Genomic DNA, 26,114 nt, shown 5'->3' with positions numbered 1-26,114 from the left:
ATGTGGTAGTAAATATGTATATAGTGGAATATTACTCAGCCATAAAAAAGAATGAGATCTTGCCATTTGTGACGACATGGATGGACCTAAAGAGTATTACGCTAAGGGAAATAAGTGAGACAGAGAAAGACAAATAGCATATGATTTTACTCTAAAAAACAAATCAAACAAAAAACCAAACAGACTCTTAAATACAGAAAACAAACTGGTAGTTGCCAACGGGAGATGACTGGGGACAGAATAGGTGAAGGGGACTAAGAGATACAAATTTCCAGTAATAAAAGAAATAAATCATGATAATGAAAAGTACAGCATAGGAAATATAGTAAATAATGTAATAACATTGAATGGTGACAGATGGTGACCACATTTACCGTGGTGAGCACTGAATGATGTGTTGCCAAATCCCCATGTTGCACACCTGAAACTAATATAACATTGTATATTGCATAATAATTATATTTCAATGGTACAGAAAATTAAAAAAAAACCATTGTTCTGAGTATAATAAAATTATTGTCTCTTGTCAGTGTTAGCCACACTAAAAGTGAACAAGACATTGAGTGTATCTGATGGATACAACAGGAAGCACCACCTCTAAGGCATTAAAATAAAAATTAAAAAATTGAACCTGACTCTAATCCAGCTATCAGTTCACAGGAAATATGAGAAATACAGGAAGAAGTTAAATAACACCATAAGGAAGTGAAGAAACAAATCCAGGATGTGAGATACTCTACAAGACAAATGGCCCAGTTTCTTCTCAAATAAATGGTATGAAAAAGAAAAGGGACAGGAAGGAAGATCTGTTATGGATAAAAAGAGACTTAAGAGCTCTATCAAGTGATATATTTTGTGAGTTTAGTTTGTATCCTGATTCAGGTAAACCAACTGGGAAAAAAAAAACATTGAGACAAACATGGGAAATTGAACATGGGCTGAATATTAGATGGTATTAGAAAATAGGGGCACCTGGGTGGCTCAGTCGAGTGTCCAACTCTTGGTTTTGGCTCAGGTCATGATCTTGGGTTCGTGAGATTGAGCCCTGCATCGGGCTCCACGCTCAGCGGGGAGTCTGCTTCTCCTCCTCCCTCTGCCCCTCCCCCCTGTTTGTGCCCTCTCTCTCTCAAATAAATAAAATCTTAAAAAAATAAATAAAAATGAATGAATAAATAAATGTTAATCTTGTTGGGTGTAATAATGATATTGTGGCTATATTAACAAAATCTGTTAGTGATACTGTGCAATACAAAACAATGGTCCTCCAAAGATGTCCACATCTTAATCCCTAGAACCTGTGAATATGTTACTTTACATGGCAAAAGGGATTTTGCAGTTGTGAATAAGGATGTCAACATGGGAAGATTATTCTGGATTACCTGGTAGTTCCAATGCAATCACAAGTATCTTTGTAAGAGGGATGAAGGACGAGTCAGAGTCAGAAAAGGAGATATGACAATGGAACCAGAGGTTCCAAGAAGGTGCCTTGAAGATGGAGGAAGGGGCAATAAGCCCAGTAACACAGGCTGACTCTAGAAGTTAAAAATGTCAAGAACATAGATTCACCCTCAGAGCCTCCGGAAGGAACACATCCCTGGTGACACCTGGATTTTAGGACTTCTTTATCCCCCAGAACTATAATATATTTGTGTTGTTTATGTCACAAAATCTGTTGTAATTTCTTACAGTAGTAATAGGAAAACATTACAAATACCTTCATGAATACAGCCTTTGGTTCAACCAAATTATTTTTAGCCTAAATTCCCAGGAGTAGGTTTACTGGGTCATGGCTATCACCACATTTGAATATTTTGCTTTCCAAAGGGTGTTTACCCATTGTCCACACTGCCAGCGAGTAACCTGGAAAGCATGGACCACCATTCGATTTTTTTTCATCATTCAACATAAAAAAAAATAATTTAGTAAGTTTAAAAGTACATCTTGGGGTGCTTGGCTGGCTCACTCTATAGAGTATGTGACTCTTGATCCTGGGATTGTGAGTTTGAGCCCCACATTAGGTATAGAGATTCCTTAAAAAAATCTTAGGGTTGCCTGAGTGGCTCAGTTGGTTAGACGTCTGACTTTTGATTTCATCTCAGATCATGATCTCAGGATCATGAGAATGAGCCCCGCATTGAGCTTCACACTCCGTGTAAAGTCGGCTTGTCCCTCTCCCTCCCCATCTGCCCCTCTACCCACTCTCACGAACGCTCTCCCTCTCTCAAATAAATAAATAAAATATTTAGAAACAAATAAAATCTTTAAAAAATGGTTAAGATGGCTCAACTACAATAAAAATTTTTTAATAAAAAAATAAAACGAAGTTCTAAAAATATAAAAAGGTTAAGATGATAAATTTTTTGTGTATTTTACCATAGTTTAAAATTTTTTTTAAAGATTTTATTTGTTTATTTGACAGAGAGAGACTCAGCAAGAGAGGGAACACAAGCAGGGGGAGAGGGAGAGGGAGAAGCAGGCTTCCCTCGGAGCAGGGAGCCCAATGCGGAGCTCGATCCCAGGACCCTGGGACCATGACCTGAGCTGAAGGCAGACGCTTAATGACTGAGCCACCCAGGCATCCCCATAGTTAAAATATTTTTAAAATTTTAATTTAAAAATTAATTTTTCAAAAAGTATATCTCAGGCACTTTATTTGTATATTTTTATTACCAGTGAGAATGAATATATTTCCATTTATTTACCCCTTGAATTTTCTCATGTATGAATCAGGTTATACCCTTTTTCTATTTTATTTATTGGATTTACTATTTAAAGATTTGTTTAGGGCGCCTGGGTGGCTCAGTTGGTTAAGCGACTGCCTTCGGCTCAGGTCATGATCCTGGAGTCCCGGGATCGAGTCCCGCATCGGGCTCCCTGCTTGGCAGGGAGTCTGCTTCTCCCTCTGACCCTCCTCCCTCTCATGCTCTCTGTCTCTCATTCTCTCTCTCACTCAAATAAATAAATAAAATCTTTAAAAAGAAAAAAAAGATTTGTTTATTTAAGAGAGAGAGAGAGAAGGTACATGTGCAAGCTTTGTGGGGAGGGGCAGAGGGAGAGGGAGAGAGAGTCTCCTAAGCCAGCTCCACGCTGAGCACGGAGCCCCATGCAGGGCTTGATCCCACAACCCTGAGATCACGACCTGAGCTGAAATCTAGAGTCGGACACGTAACTGCCTGTGCCAGGATTTACTATTTATTCAAATAGTCAATTTTTACTTTCAATGCTAAAAAACCAGAGATCTGAGTTATTTGATTCTATTTTATGCTAGTATTTCTCTAAGTTGATTCTTTTTTTTTAAAGATTTTATTTGACAAAGAGAGCACAAGCGGAGGGAGAAGCAGACAGAGGGAGACGGAGAAGCAGGCTCCTTGGGATCCCGATGTGGGGCTCCATCCCAGGACCCTGGGATCATGACCTGAGCTGAAGGCAAATGCTTAACCGACCAGCACCCCTCTGTAAGTTGATTCTTAACCTTACTTCGTCAAATTTAAAAACGAATTGGCAAGTGGCATAAAGTGTAGACCTAACTTCTCTCTCTAATTTACTATTGTCCTCAAGCCACTTATTAGATAAACTTTCCTTCTTCCTAAGTCATGGAATCTTAAGAGATTTGGAAGTGATGGGTTTTACTAGTGATTTAGAGAATAGCAGACTCTGTTGGGGATCAGCCACAAAAGCAGAAGGATGCAGATGTGGTGGATTGTTCATACGCCCAAGCCTCTCCTTGGCACCTGACAGGAGCATTGAGGAGAGATGGCAGGACAGAGAGGAGGGGCCCGGGGAGCCACCTGTACTCCCATCTTTTTTTTTTTTTTTAAAGATTTTATTTATTTGACAGAGAGAGAAAGAGAGCACAAATAGGCAGAGTGGCAGGCAGAGGAGAGGGAGAAGCAGGCTCTCTGCTGAGCGGGGAGCCAGATGTGGGGCTCAATCCCAGGACCCCAGGATCATGACCTGAGCTGAAGGCAGCTGCTTAACCGACTGAGCCACCCAGGCGCCCCCTGTACTCCCATCTTTTGGCACAATATAAAAGTGGGTATTTTCCGGTGGGTCAAATGAACAAGACAGTAATTTGCTGGGCTGAACCCACTTGCCTGTAACCTACCAAGAGGGGAAGCCCCTCAGAACCCTCCCAACAAATTTACACAGGTGTCCCCAAGCAAGCTAGCCGCTGGCTGCCTGCCATATATATGTAACTAAGGAGAAGTTATCCCAGCAGCGTAAATATGAGTCCATATTAGAAGCTCTATTAATATAATTTACCATACTTACTCATTAAAGAAAAATAGTTCATAAAAATAGAGCCCAAAAAGCATGCAGTAAAAAGTCAACACCCTTAAAAAAAAAAATTCTTTAGTTTCTATACCCAGTGTGAGGCTCGAACTCACAACCCCAAGCTCAAGAGCCACAGGCTCTACTGACTGAGCCAGCCAGGTGCCCCAACACTCACTCATTTTTTTTTTTTTCCACGCAGACTGCTCGTTTATTAGCACTGGTGCTGCGACATAAGGGTTTCCAGTGAAGATGCTGAGCTGCATGGAGGTGGCAGAACAGGGTGAGGCTCAGATGGGTGAGTGGCGGGCTCCTATTTCTTCCACTCGTTCTCGTCATTGTCCCACTTGGCTGAGAAGGCCTGAATCGGGCTGACCTTCATGTCGAGCATCCTCTTGGTCTGCTTGACCACTCACTTCTCTTCAAAGGTGTGCGGGCCGGGAGGTGCACATAGTGCTTCTCCCAAATCAGAATGAGAGCGGTGAAGCCCAAGAACATGGTGGTGCCCACAACCGTCTTCTACTCATTCGCGCTCCTGTTCATTTCAGCAAAGCTCTCGTTGAACGGGATGCGGTATAATCAACCTTCTCATCAGTGGAGAGCCTTCTCCTTCTCTTTCAAGGCCTTTAGGCTGGCAGAGAGGTTCTTGTCGGGGGCCACATCGGGCAGGGGATAGTCACAGACTATCTGTCCCCTGGACAGAACTCGGGAGAGCATAGTCTTCACTCTTCACGATGCTTCCATGCGCTCGTACACACAGTGAGGTGGAAATTGCTCTCTTGCCAATTAGGCTAAACACTCTGGTAGCCAACATTCGGCCGCTGCCCTCTGCCCACCGCGACCGGAAGAGTTAAACTCATTTTTTGATAAACATTCTTACCAAATTAGAAATAGAAGGATCTCTTTAACTTGATTAAACAAACAAACAAACAAACAAAAACTAGGGGCACCTGGGTGTCTCAGTCGGTTAAGTGTCCTTCTCTTGATCTCAACTCAGGTCTTGATCTCAGGGTCGTGAGTTCAAGAAAAAACAAAACAAAACAAAAACAACAGTAACTACATATCAGAAACCAATAGAAAACATTACTCTTAATGGTGAAATATTAGACATTTCCATTAAAATATGGAATTTAACAATAAATGCCCATATTGATCTCTTATTCAATATTCCTCTGATGCTCCGTAGATATGGAGAAAAGCGAATAGGAGCTATATATGTATTCTAAAGGTATAGACAAAATTTTCAGCAGTGCGCTCTGGAAAGCCAAGCCAATGAACTGAAAAACTATTAGAATAGGAGTGCCTGGGTTGCTCAGTTGGTTAAGTGACCAACTCTTGATTTCAGCTCAGGTCATGATCATGATCTCAAGGTTTCTAGATAGAGCCCCTCGTTGGGGCCACTCTCAACGGGGAGTCTGCTGAAGATTCTCTCTCCCTCTCCCTCTGCCCCCCCACCCCGTGCTCTCTTTCTCTCTCTCTCAAATAAATAAATAAATAAATAAATAAATAAATAAATAAATAAATAAATAAAAAACTGTTAGAATAAAGTCCAGTGAGGCAGATGGATGTAAGGTAAATTCAAAAATCCTTAATTCTTGTGTATATTAGCAGTGATGATCAGAAATAAAAAGCAGGGGGCGCCTGGGTGGCTCAGATGGTTAAGTGTCTGCCTTCAGCTCAGGTCATGATCCCAGGGTCCTGGGATCAAGCCCCGCATTGGGCTCCCTGCCCCGTGGGAAGCTTGCTTCTCCCTGTCCCACTCCCCCTGCTTGTGTTCCCTCTCTCGCTGTGTCTCTCTCTGTCAAATAAATAAATAAAATCTTTAAAAAAAAATAAAAAGCAGAAGGAAACCCCATTTATAATATCAATAGTCTCTTAAATACTTGGAAACAAAATTAAATGGAAATACATAAGATCTCTAGAAATCTAATTATTTAAAATAATTAAGATCATACCAAAGACACTTGAAGAAAATTAGAGAAATGTATTCCTAAATGGGAAAATGTATTTTTTAAAAGATTCCCATTTTTCCCCTAATCAATCTATAAATTCAGGACAACTCGATCAAAATCAAAATGGATCTTGAGAGAATGTTTCAATTGATTCTCCAGTTCATCTGGGAAACTAATAATACAAAATGAGTGAAATTTTGAAGAAAAAATTTACCCTATCACATATGATAATGTGCTGTAAAACTATTGTAATAAATAATATCATATTGGGTCACCTGGGTGGCTCAGTCAGTTAAGCAACTGCCTTCGGCTCAGGTCGTGATCCTGGAGTCCCAGGATCGAGTCCCACATCAGGCTCCCTGCTTAGCGGGGAGTCTGCTTCTCCCTCTGACCTCTCCCCTCTCATGCTCTCTCTCATTCTCTCTCTCTCTCAAATAAATAAATAAAATCTTTAAAAAAAACCCCTGATTTTAACCTTCTTTTAATGCATTTTTTATTGTTTTCTAAGTATAATTGTATTTTTAACAATGCAATAATACTGAACATGTGATCTTATTTCTTGGCTTTTATACTTAATTATACATTGTGAGAATTTTTTAATGTGCATTTTCATATATACATCTATATTGTAAAGGTAATTCATATATTTTAAAAATTTAAACAAATTCAAAAGATTTAAAATAAAATAGCCTGTTTTTACAAATAAAAAGACAATGATAACTTAGAAAAACAACAACAACTAAACTGCGAGGTCCTGGAGGCAATGACTCATGGTATTTTTTTATGTCCTATTTCCTTCTTGTAGTGCTTAGTACACTACCATGTATGGATACTTTACTCAAGACAGGTCAGGTGAGGTCTTGTTTCCATTAGAGGAAATTTTTCAATGAAGCTGGGAGATATGTAGGTAAGGGCGTGATTTAATGACCTGGTGATTGTTTTAAAGGGTTTTCAATGGAGTAGGAAGTACTCATTAACACAGGAACTGTGAGAAGAGCAGTACCATACTGTGAGAACCACCTCAATACAGCACCATGATTTCCTTTTGTAAGTGATCTCTCCACTCAACGTGGAGCTCAAACTCATGACCCTGAGATCAAGAGTCACAAGTCCTACGGACTGAGCCAGCCAGCGCCCTGTGCACCATGATTTTTTATAACTGTTTATAGTCCCAGATGCTATATCAAAAATGCTTCTGCTTATTTATTTATTTTTAAAGAATTCTTTTTTTTTTTTTTTAAGATTTTATTTATCTGACAGAGAGAGACACAGGGAGAGAGGGAACACAAGCAGGGGGAGTGGGAGAGGGAGAAGCAGGCTTCCCGCCGAGCAGGGAGCCCGATGTGGGGCTCGATCCCAGGACCCCGGGATCATGACCTGAGCCGAAGGCAGACGTCCAACGACTGAGCCACCCAGGCGCCCCTCTACTTTTTTATTCAACATAGTACTGGAAGTCTGAGCCACAGAAATCAAACAAGAAAAAGAAAAAGAAATGAAAGACATCCAAATTCGTCAGGAAAAAGTAAAACTTTCACTATATATTTTTTTAAAGATTTTATTTATTTATTTGAGAGAGAGAGAATGAGAGAGAGAGAACACATGAGAGGGGATAGGGTCAGAGGACAAAGCAGACTCCCTGCCGAGGAGGGAGCCCGATGCGGGACTCAATCCCGGGACTCTAGGATCATGACCTGAGCCGAAGGCAGTCGCTTAACCAACTGAGCCACCCAGGCGCCCTTTCACTATATTTTTAACAGATGTAAACTATTTATTGAATATTTGCCACCAAATTTTGTTAAATACATTATCTTGCAGCATATCACTTTCAAGGATTGATTATTTATTTATTTATTTATTTATTTATTTATTTATTGGGGGGAGAGAGAGAGAGCACAAGCAGAGGGAGAAACAGGCTCCCAGCTGAGCAAGGAGTCCCAGGCAGGACTCAATCCCAGGACCCTGAGATCATGACCTGAGCCAAAGGCAGATGTTTAACAACTGAGCCACCCAGGCGCCCTCTGCTTAAGATTCTTTCCCTCTCCCTCTCCCCCTCCTCTCTCTCTCAAATAAATAAATAAATAAATTACCTTTTAAAAAACTTTCACTATTTTCAGAAGACACGATACTATATATAGAAAACTCCACCTAAAGTCCTAAAGACTCCACCAAAAACTACGGTAAGTGATAAGTGAATTCAGTAAGGTCACAGGATACAAAATCAATGTACAGAAATCCATTGCATTTCTACACACTAATAATGAAGTAGTAGAAAGATAAATTAAGAAAACAATCCCATGTATAATTGCACCAAAAATAATAAAATACCTAGGAATAAACTCAACCAAAGAGATGAAAGACCTATACTCTGAAAACTATAAAACACTGATGAAAGAAATTGAAGACAACACAAACAAGTGGAAAGATAGTCCATGCTCATGGATTGGAAGAACAAATATTGTTAAAATGTCCATACTACCCAAAGGAATCTACGGATTTAATGCAATCCCTATCAAAATACCAACAGTATTTTTCACAGAACTAGAACAAATAATCCTAAAATTTGTATGGAATCACAAAAGACTCCAAATAGCCAAAGCAGTCTTAAAAAAAGAAAAAGCTGTAGGTAACGCAATCCCAGATTTCAAGATACACTACCAAGCGGTAGTAGTCAAAACAGTTCTGTGGTCACACAAAAATAGACACACAGATCAATGGAACAGAATAGAGAGACCAGCAAATGACATATCCAATAAAGGGTTAGTATCCAAAATATATAAATAACTTATAGAACCCGACACCAAAAGAACCCCCAAATAATCCAATTAAAAAATGGGCAGGAGATATGAACAGATGGCCAACAGACACATGACAAGATGTTCAACATCACTCATCAGGGAAATTCAAATCAAAACCACAATGAAATAGCACCTCACAACTGTAAGAATGCCTAAAATCAAAAACACAAGAAACAAGTGTTGGTGAGGATGTGGAGAAAAAAGGAACCCTCTTACACTGTTGGTGGGAATGTAAGCTGGTGCAGCCACTGTGAAAAACAGTATGGAGCTTCCTCCAAAAAATTAAAATTAGAACTACCATGTGATCTAGTAATTCCACTACTGGATATTTACCCAAAGAATACCAAAACACTAATTCAAAAAGATACATGCAGGGAGCCTGGGTGGCTCAGTCCGTTATGTGTCTGCCTTTGGTTCAGGTCATGATCCCAGGGTCCTGGGACAGAGTCCCGAATCAGGCTCCCTGCTCAGAGGGGAGTCTGCTTCTCCCTCTGCCCCTCCCCCACCCCCCACTCATGCTCCCTTGCTCACTTGCTCTCTCTCACAAAAACTAAAATATTTTTTAAAAAGATATATGCACACTTATTTTTATTGCAGCATTATTTACAATAGCCAAACTGTGGAAGCAGCTCAAGTGTCCACCAGTAGATGAATGGACAAAGAAGATGTGTATATACACAATGGAATATTATTCAGCCATAAAAAAGAATGAAATCTTGTCATTTGCAACAACATGGATGGATCTAGAGAATATAATGCAAAGTAAAATAACCAGTCAGAGAAAGACAAACACCATACAAAACAAGTAAGGATGCCTGGGTGGTTCAGTCGGTTAAGCATCCAACTCAATTTTGGCTCAGGTCATGATCTCAGGGTCATGAGATGGAGCCCTTCATTGGGCTCCACGCTGGGCAGGGAGCCATCTTAAGATTTTCTCTCTCTCCTTCTGCTTCTGACACCCCCTGCCCCCCCCTGTTAATTGCATGTGCACTCTCTAGCTCTAAAAAAAGGGGGGGGAGGAAAAAGGAAGAAAAAAAGGAGACAAACCAAAAACACTTTTTTTTTTTTTAAAGTAGGCTCCACGTCCAGTGTGGAGCTCAACACGGGGCTTGAACTCACATCCCTGAGACCAAGACCTGAGCTGAGATCAAGAGTAGGACGCTTAATGACTGAGCCACCCAGGCGCCCCCCAAAACACTCTTAACTGTAGAGAACAAACTGATGGTTCGCAGGGAGGAGGTGGGGGGGTGGAATAGGTGATGGGGATTAAGAGTGTACGTATCCTGATGCGCAATGAGTCACGTACAGAGTTGTTGAATCACTGTATTGTATGCCTGAAGCTAAGATAACACTGTATGTTAACTATACGGAGATTAATATTTTAAAAAATGTTTCTGTTGATATTTTTGTTGCCTTGTCAGTTATTTCTGTCCCTCGTAGTTCTGTGTGTTGAGAGGACAGGCGGGACAGTCAGAGAATCAATCTCGGTTTAAGATTTCTGCCTTCTCAGCAGTTTCTTAGGAAGAGGCAGCTTCAGACAGACCTCAGTCGGTCTCAGGAGACACTGTTCAGGAGAGAATACCAAGTGGTTGAAAGGAGGTCACCTCAAATCTCTGCATGTCCACGACAGCCCTGTCATCAGCATGGCAGCAGAGCGAGCTTTGGAGGCTGAGGTACGTTTTGTGAGAATGGGGGCCGGCGTGGCTACCTCTGGAGGCCACTCGTTTCTCTAAAATGACCACTCTCTACCTCTTCACTGCTCTTCTTCTCAAGAGAACTCCATACTTACTGTTCCCACTTTCTTGCCTCCTTGGTGCTTTAGTCAAATGCGGTCTGGCCTCCAACATCCCTTTAAAACTGCTCCTGAAGGTGGCTTGTGACCTACTTGCCATAGCCAATGGCTTTTCCTCATGGCTTATCTCCATGTCTCTGTAGAATTTAGTATGGCTGACGACCTCCTTGTTTTTGAACTCTTCTCATTCGTTTTATATATATATTTTTAATGTATTTTTATTGTTTTAAGTTTTTTTTTTTGGTGGGGGGAGAGAGAGAACACAAGCAGGGGGAGGGGCAGAGGCAGAGGGAGAAGCGGACTCCCTGCTGAGCAGGGAGCCCAATGCGGGGCTCGATCCCAGGACCCCAGGATCACGACCCAAGCCGAAGGCAGTCACTCAACCAACTAAGCCACCCAGGCGCCCTTTTTTTTTTTAAGATTTAATTTATTTATTTGACAGAGAGAGACATAGCAAGAGCAGGAACACAAGCAGGGGGAGCAGGAGAGGGAGAAGCAGGCTTCCCGCTGAGCAGGGAGCCCGACGTGGGGCTCGACGTGGGGCTCGATCCCAGAACCGTGGGATCATGACCTGAGCTGAAGGCAGATGCTTAACGACTGAGCCACCCAGTTGCCCCAAGATTTTACATCTTAAAGTAATCTCTACACCCAGCATGAGGCTCGAACTTACAACCCTGAGAGGAAGAGTCACATGTTCTACCAACTGAGCCAGCCAGACACCCCTAAAGATTTTATTTTATTAATCTTTTTCTAAAGATTTTGTTTTTAAATAATCTCTACACCCAATGTAGGGCTCGAACCTACAAGCTGGGATCATGAATTGTATGCTCTACCAACTGAGCCAGCCAGGCACCCTGTTAAATGCTTTTTTTGGTATCAATTGAGCAGATCATGTTCTTTTTCCTCCTTCATTCTATTAATGTAGGTTATTAATTACATTGATTTTCTTAAAACATCTTTGCATTCCTGGTTAACTCTTATTTGTTCATGGTGTATAATCCTTTTACTATGCTGCTGAATTTATTTATTGATTTATTTGAAGACTTTACTTTTTAAAAAGATTTTATGTATTTATTCATTCATTTAGAGAGTCAACAGGGGGAGGGGCTGAGGGAGAGGGAGAGAGAGAATCTCAGATAGACTCCCTCCGGAGCGCAGAGCCAGAGGTGGGCCTCGATCTCACGACCCTGAGATCATGACCTGAACCGAAATCGAGAGTTGGGTATTTAACCCACTGAGCCACCCAGGCGCCCCTCTATGCTGTTGTATTTAGTTTGCTTATTATTTTGTTGAAGATTTTTGCACCTATTCATAAAAGATATTGACCTGTAGTTTTCTTGTCATGTCTTTGTCCAGCTTTGGTGTGCTAGGTAAACGAGGTAGGAAGTGTTCTCTCAGCTATTTTTTGGAAGAGTTTAAGAAGGATTGGTGTTAATTTTTGTACTACTTTCTTTTTTTTCAAGTTCATTTGTAGTAGTCTCTACACCTAATGTGTGGCTTGAACTCACAACCCTGACATCAAGAGCCTCATACTCCTCTGACTGAGCCAGCCAGGAATGCTATATTAATTCTTTTTTTCTTTATTTTTATTTTAATTTTTAAATTAAATTTATTTTATTATTATTATTTATTAAATATTATATATTATTAAATATTATAAATATATTTATCTAATATCTAATATATAATATAAAATATAAATAATATTTATATATTAAATATTATCTATTAAATTTATTATTTTATTAAATTTATTTTTAAAATAAATTTATTTTAAATTTATTATTATTTAATTTTTTAAAAAGCTTTTATTAATTTATTTGAGAGAGACAGAGATAGCAACAGAGAGCACGAGTGAGCACAAGCCAGGAGAGGGAGAAGCCGACTCCCTGCTGAGGAGGGAGCCTGACACTGGGCTTGATCCCAGGACGCCGGGATCATGACCTGAGCAGAAGGAAGACGCTTAACTGACTGAACCACCCAGGTGCCCCCAGTTTTTCTATTTCTTGAATCAGTTTTGGTAGTTTGCATGTGCTATGATCTGTTTCTACACACAACACTTCTGATACCAAATATGTTGTGTTCCCACACCAAATGATTTTCCAATTATCTATGGATAATTGGATATCTATGAGTATCCTGCAAATTAAGTTAATTCTGATACTACCCAGAGTTAGTACAGACCCATGATATGGAGGTTAAGGGCTCCGTTCCACAAGACTGTTCCCCACTTCAGATGCCAATTGCAAGTAGTGGGTCTCCAGGTTATCTACACTTCTGTCCAACTTGGCTGCATTTTATGAATTACCACAATTTTTTCAGGTTTAATAATTTGCTGTAGTAGCTCACAGAATTCACGGAAACGCTTTGCTTATCCTTACTGGTTTATTATAAAGAATACAAACAACTAGATCAAGAAGCACATAAGGTAAATTCTGGAAGGGTCCCAACCACAGGAGCTTCTGACCCTGTGTGGTTTAGGGTATGCCATCCTCCTCCTGGCATGTGGATACATTCACCAACGTGGAATCTCTCTAAACCCCATTGTTTGGGGGGCACCTGGGTGGCTTAGTCAGTTGAGTACCCAACTCTTGATTTTGGCTCAGGTCATGGTCTCAGGGTTGTGAGATGGAGTCCGGAGTCAGGCTCCGAGATGGGCATGGAGCATGCTTAAGATTCTCTCCCTCTGCCCCTCCCCTTGCTTGCTCTCTCTCAAAAAGGGGGGGCGCCTGGCTGGCTCAGTTGGTTAAGCGTCTGCCTTCGGCTCAGGTCATGATCTCGGGGCCTGGGATCAAGCCCCGTGCCGTGCTCCCTGCTCAGTGGGGAACCTGCTTCTCCCTCTTCTTCTCCTTCTGCCCCTCCCCTCTGCTCGTGTTCTCTCTCTCTCAGATAAATAAAATCTTAAAAAAAAAAATAGAAAGGCGCTTATTATAAATAACAGAAGCTTCTCACCAGTATCACTTTGGAAGTTTTGAGAGTTTTAGGAGCTCTGTTCCAGGAACCAAGGATAAAGGCCAAATATATATATATATATTTTTTACTATATCACAATATCACAGTATGTTTCTAGGAATTTGTCCATTTGTTACCCGGTTTATTGGCGTACCATTGTTCAGAATGCTCATACTCCTTATTTCTGTAAGGTTTGTAGTCATGTCACCACTTTCATTTCTGATTTTATACTTTTTTTTTCTGTATATTTGAAAGTTTTATTTTATTTTATTTTTTTTATTCTTATGTTAATCCCCATACATTACATCATTAGTTTTAGATGTGATTTTATACTTTTTTAAAAAGATTTATTAATTTGATTTTTTAAAAAGATTTTATTTATTTATTTGACAGAGAGAGACACAGCGAGAGAGGGAACACAAGCAGGGGCAGTGGGAGAGGGAGAGGCAGAAAAACGACTGAGCCACCCAGGCGCCCCCAAAAAAGATTTATTAATTTGAGAGAGCGAGCACGAGCAGGGTGAGGGACAGAGGGAATCTTCAAGCCGACTTCCTGCTGAGTGCAGAGCCCCACGTGGGGCTCCATCTTACGACCCATGAGATCACGACATGAGCCAAAACCAGGAGTCAGATGCTTAACTGACTGAGCCACCCCACTGCCCCTATACTTTTTTTTTTTTTTAAGATTTTATTGTAGAGAGAGAGAGTGAGTGCAGGGGGCAGAGGGAGAGAGAGAATCCCAAGCAGAGTCTGCACCCAGCACGAGCCTGACGCAGGGCTCGATCCCACCACCCTGAGATCATGACCTGATCTGAAATCAAGAGTTGGACACTCAACTGACTGAGTGACCAGGTGCCCCTTGTTTGATTTTAATTTTGAGCCTTTTTTTTTCTTCTTAATCTAATTAAAGGTTTTTCAATTTTGTTGATCTTTTCAAAGAACCAGCTTTTGTTTGGTAGATTTTTTTTTTCCTACTCTCTATTTTATCTCCACTTTAATCTTTATTTCCTTCTGCTAATTTCGGGTTTAGTTTGTTCTTTTTGTAGTTCCTTAAGGTGTACAGTTAGGTTATTAATTTGAGATCTTTCTTTTCTAGTGTAGGCATTTACAGCTATAAATTTCCCTCTTAGCACTATTTTTGCTGCATCTCAGAAGTTTTGGTATATTGTGTTTTTGCTTTTATTCATCTCAAGGTATTTTTTAATTTCCCTTGTGATTTCTTCTTTGCCCCATTAGTTATTTAACAGTGTTATTTAATTTCCACATATTTATTAATTTTCCAGTTTTCTTTATTTCTAGTTTCAATCCATTGTGATAGGAAATGATATTTTGTACGATTTCAGTCTTTTAACATTTATTAAGACTTGTTTTGTAGCCTATCATATGGTCTCCAGTTCCTTAAATTACAGAGGAACATGATGTTTGCTGAAGGTCACATATTTACTTATAGAATTAGGCCTGGAAAACCTAGGTCTTTTCTCACTTTTACCATTAAATTTGATAAGTATGTTTAAAGTGTAAAGGGGCTTAGTTTAAAATGCAATAAGGAGCCACCCAGTCTCCTTAGCTGGCTCTTCTGCTTTCACATATCTCGTAAAAGTAGCTATTCTTCAAGGTTTGTTTGGTCTTCTACCTGCACATATTCTCCAGTTGCTTCCATGGCAGCCTCCTTTCAGTTTGGAATGCCAGTCCCCTTTTCCAATTCCATGCTGGTAATTTCTATGTGGGTGATCTGTGAGAACCTTAGAACTAACATGTGCTAAAAGGAATTCATGTCATTCTGTGCAGTACATCAGCAACTTTCCCTACCAATCCTATTTTTTGTTAATGGTACTACCACTCATTATCCCAGTGACTCAGGGTGGGAAGATGGAAAGTCTATTTTAATTTTTGTTTCTCCTCACAAAATCACATCTGATCAGCTACAATTTTTTTTTTTCTTAAAGATGTTACTTTTTAAGTAATCTCTACACTCAATGTGGGGCTTGAACTCACAACCCTGACGTCAAGAGGCACATGTTCTACCAACTGAGCCAGATGCCCCAGCTACAAACTCTTGCAGCTTTTCTCTGCAGTACTATTCCTATTTGTCCTTTCCTTCCCATTTTCACTGCAACCATGTATTCCTTTTACCTGTATTATTGTAGCCTGATAGTTTAATTTCTTTTTTAATCATGGCTGTGCAATCTTTTTCGTTTGTTTAGTTTTTATTTCATCATCATAAATGTAACTCTGCAATCCAGCTAGACTTGGAGGGGAGTAAGGAAAATATGTAATCCATAGAACTGCAGTGAGAGCACAAAGATTATAGAATATTTCAACCAGATGGGTGTGGAAGAGGTGCTCTCCTGAGCCACAGAAGGAATGGTGTGGTAGTTAAAACACAAGTCAAATTTATTAGATTTGTCCCCAGTCAGCAATGGTGATCTTCTTGCTGATCTTGCCATTTCTGGACCCAAAGCTCTCCATGGCTTCCACGATATTCATGCCCTCTTTCACCTTGCCAAAGACCACGTGTTTGCCATCCATCCAATCTCTCAATCTTGGCGGTGCAGACGAAAAACTTTGTGTTGGGTCCTGCATTTGCCACGCACAGATGCCAGAACCTATATGCTTCAGGATGAAATTCTCGTCATCAGATTTCTCCCCATAGACGGACTTGTCAGCACAGCCATTGATGGCCTGTGAAGCCACCACCCTGGCGCATACAAGCCCAATAATCCTGAGAAAGCAGGAATCTTTATAACCAAATCCTTTCTTCCCAGTGCTCAGAGCACGGAAGTTTCCTGCTGTTTTTGGAACTTTGTCTGCAAAGGGCTTGAAGGAGAGGGGGCCCAAGGGATCCCCATGCAGAGCGCTGTGGAAGAACGTGGTGTCCGTGTCCGTGTCTGGGCCGCAAGGTGGCTCTGCCGGGCCTGCTGTGCAGTCTTTATTAATCTTTTCAAAGTGTATCTATGATGGCATCCTCCGTGCAAAATCATAGAAATGTAACTCCCTTGTGCCCACGGCATAAGGTGCAAACTTCTTAGCTCACTATCCAAGGCTCTTCATAATTTGGTTCCAAACTAGTTTTTTAAAGTAGGCTCCTCGAACTCAGGACTCAGGATCCAGAGTTGCATGCTCTACAGACCGAGCCAACCAGCAGCCCCCAGTCTACTTTTCATTCCACCATCTATCGCACACCCCACCAGTTAGTTGTAATCTAACCTGATCTTCAGTCTTGCAACCAATACTTTATTGAGTACAAGTTGCTGGGAATCCATTGGGAAGCAAAACAGGCCAGGTTCTTTCCCAGTTCTGCCTCCTCGATCTCGATTAAGCTTGGTGCCACTCTTCCACACCTTGCACTCCAGACTAGACTTCTCTAACAACTTCCTTGTTCCTATCCATGGTGGGCCTAGGGTGGAAAAGAAGGCTAAAAGGGAGGAGAAAAGGATTGCGAAGTGCAAGGCTGAGCTGAGGTGTGAAAGCTGCGAGGCCCTTTTTCCTTACCATTTAGAGCAGACCCCCGCTCTTTACCCCGTGTCTAAATGGTATGAAAAGGCCCAGGACTGGGCTCGGCTGAGAAAACGGGCAAGGTAGGAGAAAAGTTGGTTTCAGTGAGGAAGGCCTGCCATTACAAAAACCATTACAGCTTTCTCTGCCCGCAGGTGTAGGCGTGGGCCCTCGGTCACAGCCCGGGATCCCTCGCTCACTCTCTTCAGGAGCGGTCCAGGCGGCTCCCCCCCCTCATCCCCCCTCTCTCGGGGCTGCTCTCCCTCCCAGCCGTCGCAGTTCCCGCCTCAGCCCTCCAACGCCCGCCCAGCCCAGGGAGGAGGGACGTCTAGCTGGTTCCAGCCTCTTCGGGCTCTGGGCTCCCGGACCCGCCCCCCCGCGCCAGTTGCCAGGGAGCGGTTGCCATAGAGCTGAGCAGTTGTCCGCGTGCGCAGGCGGAAGTCCCGGATTGAGGCGCCGCCATTTTTGCTGCCCGGACACGGAGCGAGAGGCTGAGAGAGTCGGAGACGCTATCCGCTTCCATCCGTCGCGCAGACCCTGCCGGAGCCGCTGCCGCTATGGATGATCGGGAGGATCTGGTGTACCAGGCGAAGCTGGCCGAGCAGGCTGAGCGATACGACGGTGAGTTGGGGGGGCAACAGGGGGCTGGAATTCTCGGACCCTCTGCCGCCGCCCACAGAGGCCGGGAGCAGGAGACAAAATGGCGGCATCGTCTCCGAGCCTGGTCGGGAACGTGGATTCGGGAAGTAGGAAATGGCATGTGGGCTCCCGGATCGGTGGGAGGCCCCAGGCCCGGGAATTTGACCCCTTTGGCGTCCTTTGCTGCAGACACCCGCGGGCCAGGAGGCCGAGGCGAAAGGGTGGAGGAGTTGGTTGTAAAATGGCGGCTGGGGGGGAGGGCGAGTCCCGGGGCGGGGGAGGGGGAGGAGATGGCGGGTGCTATCTCCGGACGAGCCATCCCCAGGGGAGCTTCTGGGCCATCTTGGGATGTGGAGAACAATTGGGTGGGGTGATGGGGGGAAGAAACACCCGCCACATGGGGGAGAGTAGCACCAGGAGCTGCAGCGCGGGCGCCTCTCAGGGAAATATGGCGGGTGGGGGCGGTGGCTTTTCCCCGGAGGCCCAATGTGGGGCGGCGGCTGTGGAGTCTCACAAAGGAGAATCCTTGCGAGCGGAGGGCTTCTTGGGTTTGTGGTGGAGGGCAGTCTTGGATGAGGGTTGGGGAAGGACAGAGTGGGAATCACTGCAGTTCATCCTTGAGCGGAGGCCAGCTGAGATGCTGCGATCGGGATTTCCTTTCTGTAGGCCGGCACACCTTGTGTTGAGGGTTTTTTTAGGCTTTACGTTCAACCTCGCCTTCTTCTGGGGAAGTCTAGGAAAACCTCACTCACGGTCCCTTTCCTCGGACTTCTCCTGGAGAGCTCGAAGTTCTTGTAATCATTTTCTGGCACCGTTAGCTGGGGGTTCTGGTGGATAGAGCTTTGAACAGGAAACAAGGAGACCCTGACTCTCAGTCCCTCGAATGCCCGTGCCTCAGTTTACCAGTTTGTAAAAACGTTGATTTTCCTGTTGACACGCACCATTATGACAAATGGAAAGACCTGTGGGAAAATAAAGTTATTTCAAATAACGTTTAGTAATTGCCTTTTGGTCGACTCCCCGGGATCGGAATGCGTGTTTGTACTCCATTGAGGATCTTAACCTATCCCAAGCTCTCACCTTTTGGATTTTGAACATAGGGCATCCCGGAAGATCCTATTTTCTTTTTTCTATTGTAAATAAATGGCTTTGGGTACAGATTTGAACAGTTCTTTGTTCATTGCTTCTTTGCCCCTCAAGGTTCTTCATTTCTTCAGAACTTGATCGAAATGTCCATTGTGTCCGTTATTCTCAGGCTGCTTTTTTAAAATTGCCCCTCACTCCCTTCATTTTGGACCTAGGTACTTGAATTACCCCCATATCCGTTAAACTGTAGTATTATAAAAACAAAAATTCTTAAGTGTGGCTTCTGTGCTTTTAATGCTCTCTAGCGTGAGACAAGGTTGGAATCCAGTGCCATCGATCTTCAGATTTTTTCGTAATTACTGAATGTTTTGTAGGGCCCTTGCTTTCCTTGAATGCCAGGTTGGTCATGTGAATAGCCTCAGGGGTAGTCCCAGTGTATCATCATACATTTAGGATTCAGGAATTTGAAAATTAGGGAAAAAAGGCCAGGAACTCAAATCGAAGAAAGGTGTAGTGCACTAAATTTCGTTCTGTAAATCCTTCAATGTCTCTTTATTGAACAAAAGTCTTGGGAGGGGGAGGGAAATAAGATGGGGAAGTACAGCTCAAGGTCAGATTTGTCTTTATTTCAGTGTTTAAAAGTGAAACAATGTAGGTGTGCTGGTAGTGGAAGTTCTTTTTCTTTTTCTCCCTATGCAACCAATGGGTTCCTCTTTTAATCTGTTAGTGTCCTTGGGAGGAAACTTGAAATTATATTTGAATGCTTTCTGGTCGTAAGAATTTAGGCTTTGAGTAAACTTGCTATGATAACCAAAAAGGATGTGGAGGAGGTTTTGTTTTTGTTTCTTTTTTTTAAATTTGTTTTAAAAACTGAATTTGGAAGCTCATGGTTGTAGCTTTCCAGTAAGTGACGGTTTAGTAGTAATATTTTGGATTTGGGTGCTGAGGAATTTTAATGAAAGCCCTTATTGGTTATTCAGCAGAGCACTATCTAGAGAGAGCCACATCGTTAAACGTTTTAAACGTTTAACAAAACGTTTTGTCTCCTTCAGGATAGAGAGTGGGAGGGAAATAGGATCTACCAGGTGGGGAGGAACTCCAGTGACTGTTGGGCACAGGACAGGGAGGAATTTATTGGAAAGGAAGAAAAGGGAGGCAGTCATCAGGAATCAGCCTTTACCTGTGTCCACTCTTTTACTGGGTACAGTAGTTCAGTTTTGTTTGTGGTGACTAAAATTCCCCATAGTTTTAGTCACCGAACAATAAGTGGTGTGGGGAGTGGAAGAAAGGAAAAGTGAGTTTGAATGATTTGGATTTGGGTACTTGGATGTAAATACTAGCTTTTCTTGTTCCTGCAGTATCTTATTTTGCATACCCTGTTGAACTTCTTTGTAGCATTATTTAGTTATATCCTGGGGAATTGGAATCAGTTTATATGGATAATTTAATGGTACTAGAGGAAGAGCTAAGCTGTGTTGAGGAAAAGGACACTTGTGGGTTGCAGATAGGAAATATTGAAGTTTGGGGCTAGGACTGTTCACCCTGAAGATTAAATTAAGTCAGAAGTCTAAGGAATAGTTTTTATAACATTTGTAGCTGTTTGAGTCAAATCTATTACCTTTTAGTATTCCTGAACCAAGTCTTACCCTCCCATATATATGAACCACACTAGTAAAGAGAAGAGATGATTTCACATTTTTCAGAGTGGAGGGGTCAGCATAAAGTACATTTGGGTTTGTGAGGTAGTTGCTCGCTTTGTCCTTTCCTTACCTTTTCCCTGTGATGATTGATTCCACGTGGGGTAAGAGTAAAGTTTTGATGGTCACTTTTGATCATTCATTCTGTGAATGCATCAATACTAGGAATGCATCTATTCTAGTCACTTGAGAGCTGTCCTTTTTTTTTTTTAAGATTTTATTTATTTAACAGAGAGAGACAGCGGGAGAGGGAACACAAGTAGGGGGAGTGGGAGAGGGAGAAGCAGGCTTCTCGCAGAGCTGGGAGCCCGATGGTGGGGCTCGATCCCAGGACCCTGGGATCATGACCTGAGCCGAAGGCAGACGCGTAACGACTGAGCTACTCAGGCGCCCCGAGAGCTGTCCTTTTTAAAACACCAGAGCCTCATCTCTCTAGCTTATTCTGGTAGTCCGTGAAGGGTGGGGACATGTTTTGAAATAACTCCTTAATACATGTTAGGAAAAAAATGGGTAAATAGTAAATTAACTTTATAGATTTATTTATTTTAGGGAGTGAGAGCAAGGCATGAGCAGAGGGAGAGGGGGACAGAGAATCCTAAGCAGGCTCCACGCCCATCGAGAAGTCTGGTGCAGGGCTCGATCTCACGACCCTGAGATCATGATCTGAGCCGAAACCAAGAGCCCGATGCTTAACCACGACTGAGCCAGCCAGGCACCCTAGGAAATTAACTTTAGTAATGAGTTTAAAACAGGTTGCTATCAGATCTTTTACTTAGGCTAGTAATTTTTATTACTGCTTTTTCAGTTAATGGAGTCAACTTTATTGTATATATTTTTTCTCCTGCTTAAACATAAGCAGAATTGGGTAATGGCAGTGCTTTTAGTCTTCATATTTAAAGCAGATGCTCTCTTGTGTTTAGAGTTTTACTTTCAGTATTTTTTTTTTTTAAGTAAACCACCACACGTGGTTCTTGAACTCACCGACCCCAAGATCAAGAGTCACATGGCCCACCACCTGAGCCAGCCAGGCGCCCCTACTTTAGACTTTTATACAATATTGTGCACAGTGGGCAAATTTCAGTTTTGTTTTTTTTTTTTAAAGATTTTATTTATTTATTTGTGAGAGAGAGAATGAGAGACAGAGAGCATGAGAGGGAGGAGGGTCGGAGGGAGAAGCAGACTCCGTGCTGAGCAGGGAGCCTGATGCGGGACTCGATCCAGGGACTCCAGGATCATGACCTGAGCCGAAGGCAGTCGCTTAACCAACTGAGCCACCCAGGCGCCCAAATTTCAGTGTATCTTGTTGGCTTTCCAAACTATGGAATATAATGAAATCATTGTAATCTGAGATGACGGGAGTAAATTCTTACTACTGTGGACATTCCTCGGCATCCTTTTCACCTTTATATGAAAAGGTCTCAATTTGAATTCTAGTAAGAGGTAGAACACATAGTCTGAGCAAAATTTGGATTCAGTAAGTCAAGAAAACACATTGAAAGTTTATACAAACAAGCAGGCTTTTCATAATTATCTAATGGCTTGGTCAAGGGAATATGAAATATTTAAAAAATTTCCTGACTTTCACCTGGTATAGCAAGTGAATTTTCAGTCTGGTAACTTAATGCACGTAATTTTACAAATGAGTTACCAATACTTTTAAGAAGTTGATCTGAAAGCCTAATTTTTTAAAAAGAGGCCTGTAAGGCTGATTTTGCAGCAGTTTTTTTTATGTTTGTGTGTATTTAATCAGTAATGACAGGAGTAGGGTAAAGGTTAAATTTTTAAACTATGTAGTGCCACATTTACATAGAACTTCACTCACAAACCACTTTCACAAACATTTTTTACTTATTTCACGTATCAGTGAACTAGATAATGTTACTTCCATTTTATGGTTCAGGAAAGTGAATTTGAGATTTAATGATTTTTTTTTTCCTCTACCACATGACTGGGTTGGCTAGTAAATGGCAAAGCCAGAACTTGTCTGGCGACTTTTAGACCAGTACTCCTATTTCTCCTAAGCCATTCACAAAAGACCTATGTGTAACTAAGTAAGGTGGTACCTTGGGGTGGGGGGGAGTGTGCTATTTCTTTAGCAGTTACTTCAAATAATATGTCTTGGTGTTTATGACTGGTATCCATCATAAATAGTAGATAAAATATCTTCATGCTTTTGTAAGGAAACCTCGTGCTTTCAAAACAATCCCATTTTGGGGTACCTGGCTGCCTCAGAAGAGCATGTGACTCTTGATCTTGGGGTCTTGAGTTCAAGCCCCATGTTGGGTTACTAAAAAAAATAGTCTTAAAAAAAAAAATCCCATCTCAAGGCACAGTGAAAGAAGTTAGAATGAGGGATTTTAGGTAATCTCAAAATGTGTTTGCATACTGTTTCCTTGGTTTGTCATGATGTTTGTGCTGGGGTATGGCTAATGCCATGCATTTCTGCAAATGCTTTTTTAAAAGCAATCCCCCCACCCCCACTTTTGTCTTGGTGGATGCAGCCTTTTAGTTGATGTAGTCAGAACACTTTTAGGAGGGGGAAAGGTTGGCAAGTAATTTGCAAATGTTCCAAATATTAGTCTAGATAGCCGTTAAACAGAATCCATTAAGGGGTAATGAGGAACAGCAACAAAAAGTTATGTCTACTATTTCTGAAATGGTTGGTTAACAGTTTGATACAGTTAAATACCGATGTACCCTAGATGACAAATTGGTTTGCCAACATAATTCTATGGTTTGAGCTCATTAACTATGTTAATGAGGTTACATAATAATAACTGGGTCATAATAACTGTCATAATAATTAAAGGGTCATCCAAATCAGGATGCCTTGAAATGAAGGGGTACCAATTCATGATAGTGCTGGGACAGTAAGCATAAACTATGATTGTCCTGAGCAGCAAACTTGCCTTATGGTTATCATACTTAACACCATTTGTTCTACTCATCTCATTTAGATACATACAAAAGTTTTTAAGCTTTGTCCATCCCCTCTACCACAGAGGTATCTGAGATTTAAGTCCCTTTCTTTCTGAAATGAAGTCAACATTTGGCAGAACATAAGAGAAATCAAAGGCAGAGTGAAAGATTTCCTCCTTCCCTCCCCGCCAATTGGGAACTTGAAAAGTCAAGGATAATGGTAGTTGCTGAAAATAGAGCTTGTTGGCATACCAACTAGTCAACCTGACTGATAGTGTCAGAGCCAAGTATGTTGGTTTTATGTATGTCTACCTTGAGCTAGATCAGTGTTCAAAAATACTTAGATGTTAGCAGCAGTGTTTGTCCCTAAGCTCAGAACTTTTTTCCCCAAATACGTTTTTACAGTCTCATCCATACCTTGTTAGGACTATTCTGTTTAGAACACTGAATTCTGTTTAGTTTGGAAACATGGCCATGATCCTGGTTTATCTTGTTTGAAATTTACCCTCTTGCCTGCTAAATTACAGGGTGGTTATGAAATTACAGGTTTAGTAAAGGGCAGAGTATAATACTTGCCAGATAATATTATTTGTTGTGAAAAATACCTTTTTTCCAGTATGAAAGATGAAGTAAATGTTTTGCTGCTGATATACTGTGGTCATATTAGAAGATGACCTACCTTTTTTGAGTTATTCCTAGCAAGTGTACTCTTGTGGTTTTAGTTTCCAAATTAGATTTGCATAAAGAAAAACTAGTTCTCAAAATAAAATCCTTAATTGTAACTCAGATCTGAAAATTTGCATATCCCGAAAGTGAAGGTGGCTAACTTATTCCCAAGCAATATAATCTATAATTTGGCCATGTTGAGCTGCTATGTAGTTCTTTTGATACTAATTTCAGGTTAATATTCAGGAGAATATGACTGTCTCCTTGGCAAATATAACACATGTGGATTTGGAATGAGAGGTTCTATAGAATAAAAATATAAACTAATTCAGGGTTAAAATATTTTCTTTAGCAATCTCAGATTACTGACTAGGAACATAATGATACTACCTATAACCAGTTTTGTGAATCGTGATTCTAAAGGCTTAGGATAAGCCTTGGGCAGTGAATGGGTTCTAATTAATAGAATGCTACTAATTAATACTACTTAATCCTTGGTGGTTAGTCATTTGAGGTCTTTGGAGGACCTTGGAATGGTTATTGAGAACACCTTTGTGTTGTAGAAATGTGTCCTACTTAAGAATTTGTGTGATTGATTTTGATTAATTGATTTTATAAAAAAGATTTTATTTGAGGGGGGAGGGGCAGAGGGACAAATAGACTCCCCACTGAGGGAGGAGCCCAGCCCTGAGATCATGACCTGAGCTGGTCAGATGCTTAACTGACTGAGCCACCCAGGCACCCCTTAATTGATTTTTTTTTTTTATTTTGGTAATAGGTTAAATTTTTTTTTATTCTTTGTTAATCCCCATACATTACATCATTAGTTCTAGATGAAGTGTTCCATGATTCATTTTTTGTGTGTAATACCCAGTGCTCCATGCAGAACGTGCCCTCCTCAATACCCACCACCAGGCCAACCCATCCTCCCAGGTAATAGGTTAAATTTTAAGTAGTAAAACTTTATGAAAGTATTACCATGAAAATTTCAAAACATTGTGTGCTCTTTGCCTAGAAAATATCACTGACAGTTATGATAACTGTTTCTAGGTTTTCCAAAAGGAATTCATTAATGAAATTTTGACTTCTTTCTCACAACTTTAAAACGGCTGAAAAAAAATTTTTTTTTTTTTTTTAAGATGTTATTTATTTGACAGAGACACAGGGAACACAATCAGGGGGAGTGGGAGAGGGAGAAGCAGGCTTCCCGTGGAACAGGGAGCCCGATGCGGGGCTCGATCCCAGGACCCTGGGATCATGACCTGAGCCGAAGGCAGACGCTTAACAACTGAGCCACCCAGGCACCCTGAAATTTTTTTTTTATTATTTTTTTTATTATTTTATTTATTCATGAGAGTCAGAACGAGCGAGAGAGGCAGCGGCAGAGGGAGAAGCAGGCTCCCCGCCTAGCAGGGAGCCTGATGCGGGACTCGATCCCAGGACCCTGGGATCATGACCTGAGCCGAAGGCAGACGCTTAACCATCTGAGCCACCCAGGCGTCCCGGCACCCTGAAATTTTGATGAGGATTTCTTGTCTGTTCAGAGACTTAGGAAAAGTCACATTGGTAATAAATACGAATAAATAGTGTAATCTCTGTCTTAAACTGTATCAGTACAAAGGTTATTTCTGGTCATCTTTTTTCCCAGATGTATTCTTTTTTTATTTTTTATGTATTTTTAATTTTTTTTAAGATTTTATATATTTGACAGACAGCGAGAGAGGGAACACAAGCAGGGGGAGTGGGAGAGGGAGACGCAGGCTCCCTGCCAATCAGGGAGCCCGATGTGGGGTTCGATCCCAGGACTCTGGGATCATGACCTGAGCTGAAGGCAGATGCTTAACCATCTG

General features: G+C 41.6%; 1 protein-coding gene, 2 long non-coding RNA genes and 1 pseudogene across 4 annotated transcripts in view; 3 read left to right on the top strand and 1 right to left on the bottom strand.

The window, feature by feature from the left end:
- The first annotated feature begins 963 nt into the window (after nt 1-963).
- On the top strand, nt 964-12,399 carry LOC145717471 (uncharacterized). Its single transcript, XR_014140710.1, has 3 exons — nt 964-3,455; nt 4,475-4,555; nt 10,530-12,399. It is a non-coding gene; the product is annotated as an uncharacterized LOC145717471 (long non-coding RNA).
- LOC102739214 (cytochrome c oxidase subunit 4 isoform 1, mitochondrial pseudogene) lies at nt 4,586-5,099 on the bottom strand (annotated as a pseudogene).
- A 5,299-nt stretch (nt 12,400-17,698) lies between the features above and the next one.
- YWHAE (tyrosine 3-monooxygenase/tryptophan 5-monooxygenase activation protein epsilon) overlaps nt 17,699-26,114 on the top strand; it is a 52,433-nt gene continuing 44,017 nt past the window's right edge. Inside the window, exon 1 of one of the 2 annotated variants that reach the window (XM_081806127.1) lies at nt 17,699-17,878. In XM_081806127.1, coding sequence (XP_081662253.1) covers nt 17,815-17,878 — 64 coding nt within the window. In that variant the 5' untranslated portion in view covers nt 17,699-17,814. The remainder of the gene's footprint in view (nt 17,879-26,114) is intronic. The other variant, XM_081806126.1, reaches the window with a different exon arrangement.
- LOC145717468 (uncharacterized) lies at nt 17,888-25,370 on the top strand. Its single transcript, XR_014140705.1, has 3 exons — nt 17,888-21,745; nt 21,959-25,042; nt 25,205-25,370. It is a non-coding gene; the product is annotated as an uncharacterized LOC145717468 (long non-coding RNA).

This window comes from Leptonychotes weddellii, chromosome 15 (assembly GCF_054177405.1).
Source record: "Leptonychotes weddellii isolate Sample4059 chromosome 15, ASM5417740v2, whole genome shotgun sequence".
NCBI classification, from domain to species: domain Eukaryota; kingdom Metazoa; phylum Chordata; class Mammalia; order Carnivora; family Phocidae; genus Leptonychotes; species Leptonychotes weddellii.
This window is presented reverse-complemented; position numbering and strand designations above follow the sequence as displayed.